Source organism: Macaca fascicularis, chromosome 1 (genome assembly GCF_037993035.2).
Source record: "Macaca fascicularis isolate 582-1 chromosome 1, T2T-MFA8v1.1".
NCBI classification, from domain to species: Eukaryota; Metazoa; Chordata; class Mammalia; order Primates; family Cercopithecidae; genus Macaca; species Macaca fascicularis.
The window spans coordinates 109031024-109050310 of record NC_088375.1 but is presented as its reverse complement, the minus strand read 5'-3'; the positions used below and the strand labels follow the sequence as shown (position 1 = coordinate 109050310).

General features: G+C 45.2%; 1 protein-coding gene and 1 pseudogene across 1 annotated transcript; both read right to left on the bottom strand.

Annotated features, from left to right (window-relative positions):
* Positions 1-964: 964 nt before the first annotated feature.
* On the bottom strand, positions 965-12912 carry TCHH (trichohyalin). The gene is made up of 3 exons (XM_065543920.1): positions 12870-12912; positions 7618-7784; positions 965-6755 (listed from the first exon to the last, which is right to left on the bottom strand). The coding sequence occupies exons 1-3, from the start codon at positions 12910-12912 to the stop codon at positions 1101-1103; spliced, it is 5865 nt and encodes a 1954-aa protein (XP_065399992.1). The 3' UTR covers positions 965-1100.
* A 4986-nt stretch (positions 12913-17898) lies between these two features.
* On the bottom strand, positions 17899-18670 carry LOC102143839 (pseudouridine-5'-phosphatase-like; annotated as a pseudogene).
* Positions 18671-19287: the final 617 nt, after the last annotated feature.

Sequence of the window (19287 nt, the reverse complement as noted above, 5' to 3'; positions counted from 1 at the left end):
TTGACGCAGAGTTAAAACAGACAAAAGTAGTTACTTGCTAAACATTTATTAATTTTTTCACAGTTCAATTATTTCAACAAGAGTATCTCTAAGGTATTATCAACAGGCCTCAAATGATTGTGGGCTGATGGGTCTTGTCAAAGGGCCTCTAGAAATTTGCCCCTATGTTCACACATTTTTCCCTTTTACACCCCCAACATGCTCTATGTGATCTCTTATTGGCCCTAGAGTAAGACAGATGTTTATGGGATTCTGAGCAGCTTCCTTCTAATAAGCTAAAATTAACAAAGGTTCGTAATATTCTCTCATCAAAACTTGGGGAAGTAGAATCAACACTACAGACTACAACAGACATAATTTTAAAATTTGAACTCTGAAGTTGTTTGAGAAACACCTCATTTTTGCTTCATGAGATCATGTGTTTAAGTGGCGTTGAGTGTAAAAAAAATCTAATTTGAATTCTAAATCTTCAAAGCTAAACCTATTTATAACAGATATTTCTTCCAGTAATGGGCTGATTTCACAGGAAGTTTTTATGCAGAGGTCACTCCTCCTGCATTATTCAACAAGGGTTATAAAAATTTAGTTACCTGGAATTTGTGCTTATTATGCCACAAAAGATGAAAAGCTGTTTGGAGAAAATGATCAATTTAGGTTCAAGAAGAAATAGCAACTTGAACATTAAAAGTATCTGCACTTTCCACAAGATGGGTCAATCATTAAACAAACAGACCCATTGTTTAGAATCTCAAATCATCTTCTTCTTCTTGTTGCTTCCGAAAGCAATAAATGAACATGTTCATCAAACAAAATTTCTTAAACAAATTAAATGATTTATATGCTTTTTAAAAAATGCACACCACATCTGCATCAAAGAGCAAAAGAAAGACATCTTGCAGTAAAGAACTACTTGAGGAAGAATAAAAGGCAGGAGTACAAAGTACATAAAATGAGCGTAGTTTAAGATTTTGGAAGAAGACATTCTAACATCAGATAGCTTTCCCACAACCAGAAACATCTGAGTTATCACTTGGTACCCAGTGTTTCTCATTTTCCCGTGCTCGAAGCTTTGGCGGGTGTCAGGATATTGGCAACATCTCTTAAGGGCGGTATTGAGATTTCTGCTCTTGGATGTACTCATAGAGAGGGCTGGAGCGCACTGGGACGCTGGCAAACTGATGACTGCCGGGCTCCAGAAGCCGCCCATGGCCCTTCCCTTCTTGGGATTGTGTTTCCCGGACTTGGCGGCGCCTCTGTTCCTCCTCCTGCTGGCTGCGGAGGTGTTCTTCCCGTAATTTCCTTTCCCGTTCCTGGCGACGTTTCTGCTCTTCTTCTTGCCATAGTTCTTGTGCCTGACGACGACTCTTCTCCTGCGTGGCAAACTGCTCCTCCGCCCGGTACTGCCCGTCTCGCTCCTGCCTGAGCCTCTGCTCTTCCTGTTTCTTAAGCTGCAGCTGCTCTTCTTCCCAGCGATACTTTCTGTCACGATCTTGGCGGCGCAGCTGCTGTTCTTCCCTCTCCTGGGGGAGCTGTTCCTCCTCGCGGAATTTTCTGTCACGCTCTTGGCGGCGCAGCTGCTGTTCCTCCCTCTCCTGGCGGAGCTGTTCCTCCTCGCGGAATTTTCTGTCGCGCTCCTGGCGGCGCAGCTGCTGTTCTTCCCTTTCCTGACGGAGCTGCTCTTCCTCCAGGAATTTTCTGTCGCGTTCTTGGCGGTGCAGCTGCTCTTCCTCCGTTTCTTGGCGCAGCTGTTCCTCCTCAAGGAATTTTCTCTCCAGTTCCTGGCGGCGCAGCTGCTGTTCCTCTTCGCGGAATTTTCTGTCACGCTCTTGGCGGCGCAGCTGCTGTTCTTCCCTTTCCTGGAGCAGCTGTTCCTCTTCGCGGAATTTTCTGTCGCGGTCCTGGCGGAGCTGTTGTTCGCGCTCCTGGCGGCGCAGCTGCAGTTCCGCGAGGAATTTTCTGTCACGCTCTTGGCGGCGCAGCTGCTGTTCCTCCTCGCGGAATTTTCTGTCGCGCTCCTGGCGGCGCAGCTGCTGTTCTTCCCTTTCCTGACGGAGCTGCTGTTCCTCCTCCCGGAATTTTCTGTTGCGCTCCTGGCGGCGCAGCTGCTGTTCTTCCCTTTCCTGACGGAGCTGCTCTTCCTCCAGGAATTTTCTGTCGCGCTCTTGGCGGCGCAGCTGCTCTTCCTCCGTTTCTTGGCGCAGCTGTTCCTCCTCACGGAATTTTCTCTCCAGTTCCTGGCGGCGCAGCTGCTGTTCCTCCTGGAGGAATTTTCTCTCTAGTTCCTGAGGGCGCAGCTGCTGTTCCTCTTCGCGGAATTTTCTGTCACGCTCTTGGCGGCGCAGCTGCTGTTCCTCCTCGCGGAATTTTCTGTCGCGCTCCTGGCGGCGCAGCTGCTGTTCTTCCCTTTCCTGACGGAGCTGCTGTTCCTCCTCCCGGAATTTTCTGTTGCGCTCCTGGCGGCGCAGCTGCTGTTCTTCCCTTTCCTGACGGAGCTGCTCTTCCTCCAGGAATTTTCTGTCGCGCTCTTGGCGGCGCAGCTGCTCTTCCTCCGTTTCTTGGCGCAGCTGTTCCTCCTCACGGAATTTTCTCTCCAGTTCCTGGCGGCGCAGCTGCTGTTCCTCCTGGAGGAATTTTCTCTCTAGTTCCTGAGGGCGCAGCTGCTGTTCCTCTTCGCGGAATTTTCTGTCACGCTCTTGGCGGCGCAGCTGCTGTTCCTCCTCGAGGAATTTTCTGTCACGCTCTTGGCGGCGCAGCTGCTGTTCCTCCTCGAGGAATTTTCTGTCACGCTCTTGGCGGCGCAGCTGCTGTTCCTCCCTTTCCTGGAGCAGCTGTTCCTCTTCACGGAATTTTCTGTCGCGGTCATGGCGGAGCTGTTGTTCGCGCTCCTGGCGGCGCAGCTGCTGTTCCTCCTCGAGAAATTTTCTATCGCGCTCTTGGCGGCGCAGCTGCTGTTCCTCCCTTTCCTGGAGCAGCTGTTCCTCTTCGCGGAATTTTCTGTCGCGGTCTTGGCGCAGCTGCTGTTCCTCCTCGAGGAATTTTCTATCACGGTCTTGGCGGCGCAGCTGCTGTTCCTCCCTTTCCTGGAGCAGCTGTTCCTCTTCGCGGAATTTTCTGTCGCGGTCTTGGCGCAGCTGCTGTTCCTCCTCGAGGAATTTTCTATCACGCTCTTGGCGGCGCAGCTGCTGTTCCTCCCTTTCCTGGAGCAGCTGTTCCTCTTCGCGGAATTTTCTGTCGCGGTCGTGGCGGAGCGGTTGTTCTAGCTCCTGGCGGCGCAGCTGCTGTTCCTCCTCGAGGAATTTTCTCTCTCGTTCCTGACGGCGCAGTTCCTCTTCGCGGAATTTTCTGTCACGCTCTTGGCGGCTCAGCTGCTGTTCCTCCCTTTCCTGGAGCAGCTGTTCCTCCTCGCGGAATCTTCTGTCTCTCCCCTGACGGACTCTCTTCTCTTTTTCCTCTCTCAGCAACTGCTTTTCCTCTTGGAACTTCCTGTCGCGCCTTTTGGCTTCCTTTTGCTCTTCTCGCTCCAGTTGTTCTTCCTCTGGGAAATGCCTGTCGCGCTGCTGCCAGCGCCTCTTCTCTTGCTCACCACCTCTCTCTTGAGGTTCATCCAGCAGGGGCTGCAGATCTTGCTGGGACTGTCTGTCGCGCACCTGGGAATCTTCCAACTGCCGGAACTGTTCATTCTCTCTACGTTTGCAGTAAACCCTGTTATTACGAACTGCATTTTCTTTTTCTGGTTCCCACTGCCATTTCAGATCACGGCGCTGATCCTCATCCCGGTATCGCCGCTTCCTCTCTTGGTGCTGAAGCTCCTCCTCCTTCAGATACTGCCTCTCCGGCTCCTGGCGCCTTTTCTCCTGTTCCTCTCTCAGCAGCTGCTCTTCTTCCTGCTGCAGCTCCTCTTCCTCGCGGTATTGCCTCTCCAGCTCCTGGCGCCTTCTCTTCTCCCTTTCCTCTCTCAGCAGCTGCTTTTCCTCCTGCTGCAGCTCCTCTTCCTCCCGATATCGCCTTTCCCGCTCCAGGCGTCTTTTCTCCCGTTCCTCTCTCAGCAGCTGCTCTTCTTCCTGCTGCAGCTCCTCTTCTTTGCGGTATTGTCTCTCCCGCTCCTGGAGGCTTCTCTTCTCCCGTTCCTCTCTCAGCAGCTGCTCTTCCTCCTGCTGCAGTTCCTCTTCCTTGCGGTATTCTCTCTCCTGCTCCTGGCGTCTTCTTTTCTCCCGTTCCTCTCTAAGCAGCTGCTCTTCCTCCTGCTGTAGCTGCTCTTCCTCGCGGTATTGTCTCTCCTGCTCCTGGCGCCTTCTCTTCTCGCGCTCCTCTCTCTGCAGCTCCTCCTCCTCCTGCTGCTGCAGCTGCTGTTCCTTTCTCAGCTGCCCTCGTAGGGCTGGCTTGGCGTACACCGTGTAGTGGCGTCTCTTCCTTTCTTCTTCTAGTTGCCACCTCCATTTTTGGTCGCGGCGCTGCTCCGGGCTTCGCCTCCTCTCCTGATCCTCTTGGGGGCCGTACCCCTCCTCCTGGAGCTGTTGGGCACGCTCCCGCCGCTGGAGCTGCTCCTCTTCCTCCAGGAACTGCAGCTCTCTCTCCCTCTCGCGACGCTGGCGGCGCCGCTGCTCCTTCTCCTCCTCCTCCTGGAGAAACCGTTGTTCCCGCTGCTGGCGCTCCTCGGCTCTCAGCTGCCTCTCCCGCTGCTCGCGCAATGAGGGCCTGGCTGACAGCCTCTGACGGCCCCTCTGGCGCTCTTCCTCCGCCTGCCACTGCCAAGTGAAGTCCCGGCGCTGCTCCTCTTCCTGCTGCTGCCGGCGAGCCTGTTCCTCCTCCTGCCATTGCAGCTCACGCTCCCGGCGCCGCCTCTTTTCCTCCTGCTCTTGACGGCGCCTCTGCCCTTCCTGCTTGCGGGGCCTCGAGTAGACTTTGCTTTGCCGTGCGTCGGCCTCGCTTTCTAGCTGCCACTGCCACTTCGGGGTCTGGCTCTTAATCCGCTCCCGGGCCTGTTCCTGCTCCTCCTCAGCCAGCTCCTGCTCGCGCCTCAGCCACTGCTGGCGCCTCTCTTCCAGCTGCTCGCGCCTCTTCTCCTGCTCGAGTCTCTCTTCCTCCTCGCGCTTCAGCCGCTGCTCGCGCCTCTCTTCCTGCTCGCGCTTCAGCCGCTGCTCGCGCCTCTCCTCCTGCTCAAGCCTCTCCTCCTCCTCCTCGCGCTTCAGCAGCTGCTCGCGCCTCTCCTCCTCCTCCTCGCGCTTCAGCAGCTGCTCGCGCCTGTCCTCCTGCTCGCGCTTCAGCCACTGCTCGCGCCTCTCCTCCTGCTCAAGCCTCTCCTCCTCCTCGCGCTTCAGCCGCTGCTCGCGCCTCTCCTCCTGCTCGCGCTTCAGCCGCTGCTCGCGCCTCTCCTCCTGCTCAAGCCTCTCCTCCTCCTCGCGCTTCAGCAGCTGCTCGCGCCTCTCTTCCTCCTCCTGGCGCTTCAGCCGCTGCTCGCGCCTCTCCTCCTGCTGGCGCCTCTTCTCCTCCTCCTCGCGCTTCAGCAGCTGATCGCGCCTCTCCTCCTCCTGCTCGCGCTTCAGCCACTGCTCGCGCCTCTCCTCCTGTTCGCGCTTCAGCCACTGCTCGCGCCTCTCCTGCTGGAGCCTCTCCTCCTCGCGCTTCAGCAGCTGCTCGCGCCTCTCTTCCTCCTCCTGGCGCTTCAGCCGCTGCTCGCGCCTCTCTTCCTCCTCCTGGCGCTTCAGCCGCTGCTCGCGCCTCTCCTGCTCACGCCTCTTCTCCTCCTCCTCGCACTTCAGCCAATGCTCGCGCCTCTCCTCCTCCTGCTCGCTCTTCAGCCGCTCCTCGCGCCTCTCCTTCTCCTCCTCGCGCTTCAGCCAATCGCGCCTCTCCTCCTCCTCGCGCTTCAGCCGCTGCTCGCGCCTCTCCTGCTGCTCGCGCCTCTCCTCCTGCTCGCGCTTCAGCCGCTGCTCGCGCCTCTCCTCCTGCTCGCGCCTCTCCTCCTCCTGCTCGCGCCTTAGTTGCTGCTCGCGCCTCAGCCTTTGCTGCTGCTGCTCTTCCGCCTGGCGCTCCCTCTTCAGCTCTTGCCGCTCCAGCTTCTGTAGCTGCTCTTCTTCCTCCTGGAGCTCTCTTTGCAGCTGCGGCTCTTCTTCCTGCAGCTTCTCTTCCTGCCGGTGCACTCTCTCGCGCTTCCTCCACTCTTTCTCTTCTTCCTCCTGGAGCACTCTTTCTTGCCGCTCTCGCCTTTGCTGCTGCTTCTCCTCGCGGCGCTCCCTCCTCAGCTCCTGCAGCTCCCGCCTTCGTTGTTGCTCTTCATCTGGAAACGCCTCAGTTTCGTGACCCTTGCACCTCTGCAGCTGCTCTTCCTCTGCACGGCGCTCTTCCTGTTCTCTCCGTTCTCGCCTTTGCCACCATAGCTCCTCGTCGCGGCGCTGCCTGTCGCGCTGCTGAAGTCGCTCTTGTTTCTCACTTTGCTCCTCTCCCTCAGCGAGCTCCCTCTCCTCTTCCTGCCTCTTCTGCCTGCGTCGTTGCCCAGGTTCTTCTTCCAGTTGTCTGTCCCGGGACTCGAATCTCCTTTGGTCTTCTTCTTGCCTGCGATCTTGTAACAGGCTCTCCTTTCCGTCACACCGGGCTCGCTTCTCCTCATCCAGTCCCGTGGCCTGGCCGAGAGCATAGTAACAAGCTTGAGCCACTTTGAAAATAAATAGGAGGAATTCGTTGAAATCGACACGCCCATTACGGTCACGATCCAGAAGTTCCAGGATCAGATCTACCGTCTTGGGGTCATGTGGTCTCTATAAAAAAGATGAAAACAAAAATTTATAATGTACTATCTACAGGTGATAAAATTGTTTTCACACATATTTTATGCTATGCTGACATTCAAGAGACATTCAGAGCAATTAGAAAAATGTCCAGTGTGTATCAAGTCTTGTCCCCATGTAAAATGTGAACCCTCATTTTAAAGCATATATTCGTTTGAAATTTTTGCAGCTCGTAATTTATGCTGACCAAACTGGAGGATGCAGGAAGAGAGACACAAAGTAGAATAACGGGTAAGCCTACGCATCTTAGAGGCAGAGCTTGAGGTGAAGATTCAAAACAGCCTCGTGAACTTGTGTGTAAAATTAACAAAGCTACTCAACCTCAAGAAAGAATAACAGAAGTTCGCTTTAATTGGGTAAGAATGAACTCACTCTTGAGAGAGATACAATGGAAATTTATGAAGATTTGCAGTAGCCATTTCTGTCTGAAGCAGCTAGTACTCTTGATTTGGTTTCTATTCCATATTAGAAAACAGAACAAAACATTTACGGGTAGCACCATTTTAGTAGAGATCAGGCTGATCTCAGTTTTGAAATTTGGAAACAAATTTAAGTTCCTCCAAGTCTAGTTTGATTTGACATCTTTTGTGGTGATGTCCCATGAAGAGCTCATTCACATGGCCATGCCGTCAAGTCAAGTACATGAAATACTTTATTATTCAGACTGCAATGCCAAGTTAGTACCTTCTGACTGAGAAATGAATGGGGGATGTAGTGTAGATCTGTCATGGTGTAAAATGAATATAAACCCACCAGTCCTTGCTCTGGTCTCCTCTGAGAATAAATCTCATAGCCTCAAGTCAATAGATCTCATTTTCTTGTTAGTTCTTACCCGAAGGACAGCTCCAAATTCCCTTTCCAGGAGGTTCTTCAGGTCTTTCTTAGTTAATGCTGCTCCATCACAATCATGTGAGACATATTGATTGAAAATTTCAGTGATGTCACAGATGCTTCTCAGAAGTGGTGACATTTTTTTCTTTCCTTCAAGTTCAAGTAAACCTAGAACAATAAAACAAGATTCAGAATCAAAATCCCGTTTCTGCTCTTGGGAAAGCGTCATTCACACTATTTCAGGCAGATACCTAAATAATTTGAATTTACAGCAGTATTTTCCACCTGGACTTTCAGAGCATTTTAATCTTTGAATATTGTATCAGAAAGAGAAAGAGTGATCCTGAGAAATTCCAAGCGAGGGAATCATCTTCAGACTATCCTGTTGTCAGTTTTTGATTGTCCACCCAATGTGGATTATCTGTCCTTTTCTTCTCTCTTTCTTCCAGCTTTCCACCATATTTCAGAGTAGAAAATAAAGAGAGGAGTGCAGAAATTAAAATTTTATATATTTCTACACACCTTCCTTTAAAGTTGAGCAAAGAGGACAGGTAAAACCCAAAAGGTGAAGGAAGACTTGAGAGTATCTTAAAGTGGTTAGAGGCCATGTCAGCAAAACATTTAGAAGAAGATAGAACAATGAAAAGGGAGTATGAATGATTCCCCAACATTATAGTCCATAAAGGATTTAGGAACTCTTATAGAATATAATTCATAAGTCAACAATTCAAAGATTAAATAGTACTTCTTCCTAGTCAAAAGATGGCATTGTAACATTCAGATACACACGTGCAGAAAACAGAAAGTGTATGTTACCTGCCTCAACTCAGATTTAGTACAGATATTCGGATACTGAAGTATTGAAAGCTTCTGAGAGGTCCTTTCTAAACCAACTGAATCCAGAAAACTGCGAATGATATTGGTTTTGTTAAACCCAAATATATCATTGGAATCTTGGCTTTTTATAAAGCATTAGCCAACAGTAGATCGATGTTATAAGAATACATAGAATGACTTTGCTGGTGGAATATGTGTAGTGGATCATCTAGCTAACTTCTTTATGTACTTCTCAACTCCAATACCTTAAATGCTGTGACTGTATGAAGATGGCCCATATTAGGTAGAACCAACGTAAAAGAGAATAGAAGGGTAACAAACTTTTGAGATAGCAGTTTTTAGGAAGATGAACCCTATCAGAGCCACACATGATCATCCTTGATGTGCAAAAGTATAGAGTTCAGAGCCCAGGGAGAAGGGCCATGCTTCAGTTCAAGTGATGGCTCCAACCATAAGAAGATGGGATAGAGTTAGTGAAAGTTTATTTATCCCTGCAAAATACTGATACCTTCTGGCACATAGAACCTCCCCGCATATCCCAACATCTGAAGTAGCTATAAAAATGGAGAATCATAAAGAAGACCACAATCCCACAGAATGGGACTTACCCACTTCACCAGAGGAAGAAGTTGAGTGCTCGCTGACACCACGGGCAAGTGTACTGAGTAACTGGGAGCTGGGCCTTTTATAGGGATTTTAATTGTGCCCTGGAAAGCAACTTGGGAAGGAGACACCCACTCTGTGGGATGGCCTGATTCATTCCTAACCAAGCCCAGCTCCACCTCTGTCTCCACAAATGGCTTGTTTATCTCACTATTTGCTCACGTAGCTATTTGGCATGAGGTTCACAGACCTTGCCTCCTGACACTCACGGTACTGGCCCCACCTAACATGAGAGGGTAGAATATTTGGCAGAATCTCCAATTTTCTTTAACTGTTAAAACTAAATTAAATAATAAAACAAAGGTATTAAATGTTCGCAATCTTAATTGATTATTACTTCATTACAAAGGAGTAAACTCTAAGCCATTTGCTTTGTAAAAGATATAATCTCTAGTTTGGGATTAAGCAGAAACTTTGAAATAAACTGATGAAGACCAATTAATTTCTCCATGGGATGTGACAGTCCATGGTGAGCTGCTCATAAGCCGTGCCAGAAGCTGTTGCTTCAATTCTAGGGCAATGAGAGAGATGTAAAGAATTGGTTAGTTTCTTCTCTAAAAATGCAGGTGGGAAAATTTTTTACATTTGTTTCCTGGATCTTATGATGGTTTTCCTACAGATTGGGTACTGCCTCCTTAGTAAGCAGTTTGGAAGGGTACCTTAGAAATATATTTTTATTAAACTGTTCATAAGAAAATTTGAAATCTGTGAAATTTCCTTCTTGGAGACATTAAACCTAAATGAAGTTTGTTCATTAGTTTTTCTCGTTAGCATATTGATGCCCTTGGGGAAAAAGAGCTGGTGTAATGCATTATTGTAGATATAATCATCCTGCTCAGCCTAAGTTACTAATGGTTATGACACCTAAACACTTGAGTCTGCTTCTCCTGGAAGCACATTGAGGTAATCAGTCATTCTAGCCCATTATATCCATCAGGGCTTTCTCAATCTGGCTGATCATTTGCAAATTTCAGTGCTGTTTTATTGTAAGGAATTGGATTTTATCCATGGTTGTCAGTGACTTCCATCCTTACATTTCAGACTATGTGAAACTTTGGTTCATAATTTATGAAGACTATTAAATGATTCAATGGCTTCTCTGCACTTTTGTCTCCTCCTTTGTCTAACAGAGGCAAGTATTGGTTTTCTGAATTTTGAGGCAATTATAGGATCCTTCAATGGCTTGAGTGAAAGTTTGGAATCTAAATCTTGATGGCTATTTCTTTATTTGCAGATTGGTCCAAATGATAATGGAGTTGAACTCTATTTGCCCCCTCACTTGCTGCCATCCCAGATGTGGGGTACAGAGGAAGGTAGAAGTGACAGGGAGTGGGAAGACAATTATAAGCAAGGCTAATTTCTGCCTCTTAAGGACTTCAACACTGAAGTCTACGATTTAGTGGTTTTCCTAGGACTGTCAGAACTGTCACTATTTCTTGGGCTAAGTTAGCAAACTTGATGTGGCAACTCGTTGGTGAAGGGTGAAGACTTCTCATTTTTCCCCTTCTTTTTAGGGTTTTATGCAGCTCTCTTACTCTTTGGATTCTAAGATAGGACCATCATAAGCACTGATCACACTGCACTGCAATCATGTGACCATGGAAGCTCACTCTCTCACAGAGGGCACTAGCCTTTTGTATGAGTGTTCTTCAAGGAATAACCTAGGCAAGGCCTGCCTTATGTCTGCTTTTGTTTGTATCCTCCTGTGTGTGATCTATTGGGAACCTCAGCTCAGGTGATGGGATGCATTTGCATGACTCCATTACTTTCCTATAGTGAATAAACCCAAAAGGGAACTGGAAAGTGTTAGATTCCATGGAAATAAAGGGAAAAGTAGCATTAACCATTCTAAAATTGTAGTTAGAATGGCAATTCCCCCCACTACTATGCTTTTGAACAGCCTTGAAAAAATACCCCAAATTGCGTTTATTATAACAGAAAAACCCTTTCTCCTCTCTGAATGAAGCTAGATCTTAAATTTAGTGATGGTGCTCCTACCCACTTTTATTTAAAGTCAGTTCAGCATAAGGGAAAATATTTAAAAACCTGCATAACCCTAAGAGAATTGGCCTCCCTTCCTGCTCTTGGTCCATCATCAGAAAGGTTGTAAAGTAGATTCAGATGCTAAATCCAAAATCAAGTTTGAAATTCTCCTGGTGAAGTATCTTCATTGCTACATAATGTTCTTTTATTTTACACACTGTCATTATTTGAGAATATCATTTTAAAAGGAGTCTGTAACATAAGGTTTGGACAGGGAAATAGTTTCCATGGCTTTCTAGTTTTTCAAAATGTTGGTAAATGCTAAAGAATGTAGAAAATTATATCAAATGCTAACAAATTGGTTCAGTCTATTTTTAGTTAAGACCAACTGGGAATTCTTGGAATGTAGTAGTGTTCCTTTACTGTGGACCACCAAAAAATAAAAATATTGTTATAATCTGAAAGGTCTCCATACAAAAAGCTCCAATATCACTCTTTTTTAAGACTGGAGACTGAGACACTGAAAGGTCAGAGAATACTACTGACCGGCCCAGGAATGACCTGGGTGATCCTGCTCCATTTCTGCAAGAATGCCCTTCTTTATCAGTCCAGAGCACAGCTATAGTATTATCCTGGCACTTGACGTTGATACCTGAGTTCTTTATTACAGAGGAATTGAAAAGAGAAAATAAAATTTGTATCACTTTGATGCTTTAATTTTATATCAATATGAAGCCTTGTCACTTTTTGACATCCTGTGGCATTTACCTGGCCCAGGCCCTGACTTAGCTCAACTGGATAACTTCCAGAGTGAAAATTTAGATAAAACAGAGAAGGTTCTATTGTCATCTTTAGCCTAATGTACTTCTCCAGAACCCAGCATAAACTATGATGTTGACACTCTGGGAAAGTGTTCAAAGTAGGGTGATTCTACATGGCTTTGAAAAAATGTAAAGTGCTTCAAACACTTCTCCATCAAAGACTTCTTAAAAAAATTATGTGTTAAATCTTTCAAGTTTTCTGATCATTTCTTTTTATTCATTGACCCACCTCCTAGACCTCACCTCTGTCAGTCTAAAACCTAATATAATTTCTTTTAGGCCCCAGAGAAGTTCCATCTCCTCTCCAAAACCTTCTTTGACCTTTACACGCAATGATCTTTCTATTAAAAATTTCCCCCCACAGCATACATAGTCAGCATTTTACAATCTAGTACTAGTTAATGTGTAATTTTCATATTCTTCTCTAGTTTAATGGGTGCTTGTTTTGTGTTCTCCATTAGGTTTTAAGTTGCTTGAAGGTAGTGCTATATCTTTTATTTCTACTAGATGTTTTAAAAAATGCTTGCTGATATGATATAATTTTATTGCATTGTGGCAGTTTAAATGACCAACAGGCCAGAATGAGATGAATCACTTGTTCTGGGATGGACCATCTGTTTGCGTGATGACTTGGGGATGAGGGTACTCACCTTAATAAGAGTCAGCCCTTCTGGGGCCTCTTTCTAGTTTCACCACTTATAGGACAGATGACAGAGGAGACAGTAGTCCACCTCCCTCTGCCTTCCCTGATGCCCATTGCTTCCTCCCACTGTTAAATGAGGAACTGTAAGATATGAATCCCTTCCTCAGAGGGGAGCTGTGATAATTGCGGCTTGTAAAGCATTTTGTGATTCTTAGATATAAAAGAGCTAATTATTATGATCATTAATAATCCTTAATTTTTTATCTTCTTTAAGGTAAATTATCCTTACTTTAATTACACCCCCACCCTGGTTGTAATTATACCTCTGAGAGTCAGCAGATGCTTTCATCTTACGTCATGCTTTGCAGGGTGACTGGGCACGGGTGCCAGGGAGGGCATTTCTACCATCTGCCTGCTCCTGCTCTCACCCGGAGTAGCAGAGGGCTTCTGGCTGTCTTTGTTGTTAAACTGGTTATAGATTTCAAGTGATTTGTATTCTTTGTTCTATAACAGTATCTTTATCCTAACCAGCAGCTCCTCAGTTTCACGGAGACACACTAAATGGTACAAATGAATTTTTATCATTTGAGCAATATTGTGAATTAAGGAAGCAGGTATCTTTCACTGGGCCATAGAGGCTTTACGGTGTCTGTTATAAAGAGGTTTTCAACTGCAGTATGAAAGAAGGGTCATAGCTCCTCAAGGGTAGAGGTGCTGTGTGACATTCCAGATTTTTCTTGGACTTAGATGTGGTTCTAATAGAATTGTAAGTTACTATGTGAAGAACTGAAAAAAATGTTTTTGAGAGAGATTTTGCTTCTGACAAAAGGCATACCATAAAAAGGCTGGAACTGAGGCTTCACACATAATACATACTTTGGGTGTGGGAATTAAGGCCATGGCCTCCCAAATGTGGAAAAGAGCATAGGCAGGCATGTGTCAGTCTAGCTTGAAATGTTTTCTTCAGGTCCAGACATCCCATAACTGCTTCATGTCATGATGTAATTATTCAGTCCTAATCTTGGATGTTTCAGCACCATGAATCCTACTCTGTCCCTGAAGTAAGGATGGCAGTGGAACAAGGCAGTAGGGTGGATGGCAGTGTTGAGTGTTTTGATGGCCTTCCTTCTGATCCTTCCTCTCAGAACAGTGCATGCTTCTCTGGAGCTCTGCCTTCCCTGTCTGCCTCAGCATCTTTCTTTCAGTTTCTTTCCTTTCCTTATTTCCTCTTCTCTTCTCTTTTTAAATTTCTCTTTTCCCATCCCACACTCAAAACCATTTAATCTCAGATAGGGAAATAGGAGAGGGATGAGGAGACCTCAAGGGGAGCCAGTCAAGGTCTGTGTCCCTTTCCCTCAAGTGAGGATCTGATTGAGTTCATAGTAGTATTGGTAAAGAAACAGAAAATTGACTGTGTCCTTCCTGGTTCTTCTCTCAGTGAGTCTCTCTTGGTCCATAAGCATTTATTGAGCCCTCTGTTCTACTGTAGACATTGTTCATGGTAGCAAGAGGCACTCCACCCTACCTCCCGATGATTTGAAGTGGGATATATTATGGTAAGAAAGGTTCAATTCCAAAAATAAGACTGATATTGGTATTTTCTTGTACATGCTATAATTTTTTGTAATAATTAGAAAAACAAACAAACCCAACAACAGCGGTTACCTATAGGGAGAGGGGTGGGTAAGTGCCTTTTTACTGCACACTTTCTTCTACTTTTTAATATTTAAGCCATGTGAATATGTTACCTATTACAAATTAAATACATAGAATCATTTAAAATAAAAGTTTGATTCCAAGAGAAAGGAGATGAAATAAAGAGAAGACAAGAATGTACTTTATTTACTCAGTTTATATTGTACCTGGCAGGACACTTGGTGCTTAATATATTTTTAATAAAATTTTTGTAAGTGTAATAAAGTTAAATGGCCCTTAAAAAACCTTAACAGTCACTAAAGTGGTTGTACAATAAGTGCTAGTCTTTTGGCTATTTTGTCAGATGTATGGTTAGAACTTTACAGATTTTTTTCTGAGACTCTTCCTTATCTGCAGATGAAGAGTGCTGTCGGTGCTGCTTCTCTGGGTATCTGACCAAGCCCAGTCTGGCTCTGGGCTCTCAGTGGGCTCACTGTTAGCTCTGGGCAGAGGGTGAACCACTAATAGCTCATCTACAACCAGATCCTTGAGAGTATTTCCTAAATTATAAAAAACAAATGCTTTTGGCAGCACAAATTTGATCTTTGAAGTGAACCACATCCTATAGATATGACAAGTGGGAGAATAATTACAACTTCTCATAAGATCAAAATTCAGTTATTCTAATATAAATATAATCCATACTTTTAGGGCCAACATTTCAAAATTAGTCTTTAAAGTCTCTTTTGTTGTGTTTTTCAAGGTGCAAAACTCTTTGAAAGTCTCTGAATACAAGCCCTAGATACTGATTTCATCATTCTAGATAATTTATCCTCATCTGTTCCATGAATCTTCACACTGCCTTGCTACTTAGCTAATCAAAAACTTTCATTAAGAACCTGATAAATGGAAGGTGAAAGAGTATAGAGCATTGGAAAAGACCCATTCAAGGCATTCAGAAGATATGATATAGTTGTGACGTTAGGTTATATTCCACAAGTGCTCTACAAGGAAAAAGGGACTACTGCTGGGTGAAGTGGTGTAGGAAGGCTTCAGGGAGGAGATGGGAGTTGTTCTGGATAGGGTGAGTGGATTTCAGGCAGGCCAAGTGAAACAGAGACATTCCAGGCAGTGTGAAGAAAGATGGGGAGTAGGAATGGGCAAAGCATATTTTGAGAAAAAGAGAGTTGAACAGTCATATTATAGTGGAGACTTTATCACTCTTTGGCAAAAGGCCATGTTGCCTTGATCCTTTCAAGGGTTGACCTTGCAGAAGAAAAAATTGATTTCAACCCTCCGTCCGTTCAGGAAGAAAGGAATTGAATACAGTAAGATGCAGGTTCCATGAAAGCAGTTCCACTTATGTTTTGTTTGCTGTTGTGTTCTCAGTGGCAGAGAGAAGGCCCTCAGGAAATATTTTTTAATTGAAAGAACGAATGAATTGCATGTATTTTTCATATACAAGACTATATGCAAATGCCATGACTAGAGAGTAGCCCTGTAAGAATTCAGAAGAAGCCACTTTTTGATAGCGGGATTGGGAAGAAGAGATGGAGTAGAAAAGGAACACTCGAGAGAAGTAGCAATAAACCATAAGATGGAGAGTGAGTACAATTTTATTTTTAAAAATCTTTCTGAAAGCACTGAATGATTGGCTAGATTGTCGGGACAAAACAGGTGGGACTGAGGATGGGGAAGGCAAGAGCAGTCTATTGATATTTGGTAGGATGTTAATATTAAAATTATCCTACTTCTTCCTACACTGGCCTGATCAGTGCGGTATTTTAGAGATTAAAAATAGAGGTTGGAGAAATGATTTTTGCCATGGGACTGGTTTCATATCTGTATCTTAAAAGCAATTCCAAGAGTATCATCTGAGTCAACCTGAACTTCCTCTGCTATTATTATTCAAATAAAGATTTGAATAAGCAGAATTTGCCTCAGTGAGGAAACTGCCTGGGGTATCAGCCTAGGAGAGGGTAAGTGAACTGGTTTTGCCCACATATATTCGATGGCTTACGAAAGAGACCTCATCTCTTCTTCTTCTTCTTCTTCTTCTTCTTCTTCTTCTTCTTCTTCTTCTTCTTCTTCTTCTTCTTCTTCTTCTTCTTAACATATGTTACAAAATTTTATTAAACTAATTCAATTTGTGAGGGAAACTGTAAGACATTACAACTGGTTTGAAGGAGAATTCAAAGTGCAGAAATGTATACAGGCCATCGGGAATGAGGAAATGGGCTGGGTGCAGTTGCTCATTCCTGTAATCTCAACACTTTGGGAGACCCAGGCGGGTGGATCACTTGAGGTCATGAGTTCGAGATTAGCCTGGCCAAAATGCTGAAACCCCGTCTCTACTAAAAATACAAAAATCAGCCAGGTGTGGTAGTGCATGCCTGTAGTCCCAGTTACTTGGGAGGCTGAGGCAGGAGAATTGCTTGAACTCGGGAGATGGAGGTTGCAGTGAGCCGAGATCATGCCACTGCACTCCAGCATGGTGACAGAGTGAGACTCCATCTCAGGAAAAAAAAAAAAAAAAAAAAAAAAAGGAATGAGAAAATGAATTTACTAAAGAGATGCACAATCAATCAATAGCCAGGGCCTGTCATCCACAGTTACTCCACCAGACACACACATGCATTCCTATGGTTTGTCCACAACTTCCAGAGTTGAAGAGTAGCTCAAGGATGTCAAAGGGTAGAGGCCACGGGGAATGGCTGAGCCACAATTGAGCAGCACTTCTTCACTCCCCATTTCCAAGGCTATCACCATTTTTCTCTGACAAATCATAGACAAATTCTAAAGACTTAGTAAATCTATAAAAGTGAATAATCACAGAAGTGCAATGTCTGATCAATGATTCCAAAATTGTTCCTGGGCACTCAGTCTCACTAAGTATACATTCTGAAATCAAATTCTATTTCTATACAAAAAGTGTAGGCCATCAGTGTTCTTAAATGAGGCAAATGGTTATTGTGAGGTAGAAAACATTCTCGAATGTGGATGAAGATGTAGATACCAGATAAATGCTACAGTTGTGTTCACACTAACAACAAATTATAGATGATGTGGCTCAGAGTCAGTCGATAAAGTGAAACTCCAGAGATATTCTGAGGTCACAGAAAGAATTTTAATGTTAGCTAATAAGGAGAAATATTTCTTAGTGCTCACCAAAAACATGACTTTCCCACTCAGATCGCAAACCAGCCAGAACTATCATCTCACTTTGTCAGTTGCTGTTGCATGTTGACATGAACACTGAGGAGAGTGATGTGGATAATCGATATAAATATACGTATAATACATACATATGTACACATGAAGCATATACTTACATGCATACATAGTTTACATTTTTCCAGCCAGGGTTTCAGAAAAACTAGAACAAAACAGAAATCATGTTCCATTTTGTCTTGGAAAAGTATACATCTTACATATATAGACATGCATATATCTACATACATATACATGTAATGCCTATATGCATATGAACATACTGATACATATATATATGCATGTATATTCACTTTATCACATACTCCATCAGCTTGGTTTTTGAGATGGTAATTCAAGTTCAATCTTTGTTCTGGGCTTCGTTTTTGTCTCTACTAAGTTTCTCTCAGCTGTCAAGCTACATTTCATCAACATTTTAGAGTGGGGCAAGCCAATGCAGGATGGAAAGGCAAATCTTAGGAGGCTAAAATCACTGTGCAGTCTGGGATTTGGGGGTTGCTGATTTCTTTCCCTTTCCCCAGCAGTGTGGACCATGAGAGTGGGCTGGGGGGTGGAGCAAACCAAACAGCTCAGGCTGGAAGTCCTTCAGAGAATTCAGCACCAGGGTGGCCTTTCTCTTCACGTCTCAGCTCAAGTTTCTGTCTGGAACCATGACCACCTGCATCCTGGTTGCCAGGGTAACCTCCACCTCGTTGAGAGCATCTTCAAAGACAAGGCACTTCTCTATAGGAGGACAGAGAGAACCGTTTGGCATAAGCTAGGAGGATGTTGGGGTCTGGCTTGCTGTGCTGGACTTTGGGGTCATCTCCAAGCATGATGTGAGAAAACAAGCTGAAGAACTCCTTGTGTTGGCTTGCCTTCATCTCCAATGAGGCAGACCCTGAGCTGGTGGCCATGGCAAACGGGATGCTGTGTTTCTGCAGGTGGATGATGAATTTCTCCGCCCCTGACATGAGCACAGCTATAGGGAACACTTCCTTTAACTTTGTTTGGCTTTCTTCCACCAGCTCCTCCTTGGACATCAGGAGCTGCAAGATGTCTATTATAATCTGTGCTGCCTCTAATGCCTACTTACCCATTACCAGGGACTTTACATCCCAGCTGTATTTCTTTTCATAGCAATCGCGTATTTCTTGAAACACCACTGAATATAGCCATTCAGTATCCAGAAGAAGGCCATCCATGTCAAAGATGAGGTGGGTGATGGGCTGTGGTGAGGGTGTGGGCAAGAGTGCTCCCATGGTGCTGCCTTCTTAGTCTGGGTAGGAATGAGGAACAAAGAGACCTCATCTTTCTTTTTTTTTTTAGACAGAGTCTCACTCTGTCACCTAGGCGGTAGTGCCGTGGCACGATCTCAGCTCACTGCAACCTCCACCTCCCAGGTTCAAGCGATTCTCCTGCCTCAGCCTCCGGAGTAGCTAGGACTACAGGTGTGTGTCACCACGCCAGTCTAGCTTTTTGTATTTTTAGTAGAGATGGGGTTTCACTGTGTTAGCTGGGACGGAGACCTCAGCTTTCTAATCCAAGCATCTGACATATTTCATCCTAATCTTCTGCGCTGAGCATTATATGATCAGTTCAGTCTAATCAAATTTAATGGACATTGGTTCAGGTTCTGAGAACTCAAATATGGCCAAATATACCTCAGCCCTGCATCTCCAGTTTAGTGAGGGAGGTTTTGGCCTATGAGATATGGTGATGGGGACTCTATATTTGTTGTGATCATCATTATCATCATCAATCACTATAAGCCAGAAACAAAAGTAACTATTGTCTCTGTTTTTTAATTCTTACACCAATCCTGTGTAGTAAGCATGAATAGTCTCATTTTGTAGATGGAGAAACTGAGTCTTTGTAA

Coding starts and splice junctions, on each gene's coding strand:
- TCHH (XM_065543920.1), bottom strand. CDS start 12,912: ATGAAAGCATCTGCTGACTCTCAGAGGTATAATTACAACCAGG. Junction 7,785..12,869: donor GAGGTATAATTACAACCAGG/GTGGGGGTGTAA, acceptor TTATTGTTCTAG/GTTTACTTGAACTTGAAGGA. Junction 6,756..7,617: donor AATTTGGAGCTGTCCTTCGG/GTAAGAACTAAC, acceptor TCTTTTTTATAG/AGACCACATGACCCCAAGAC.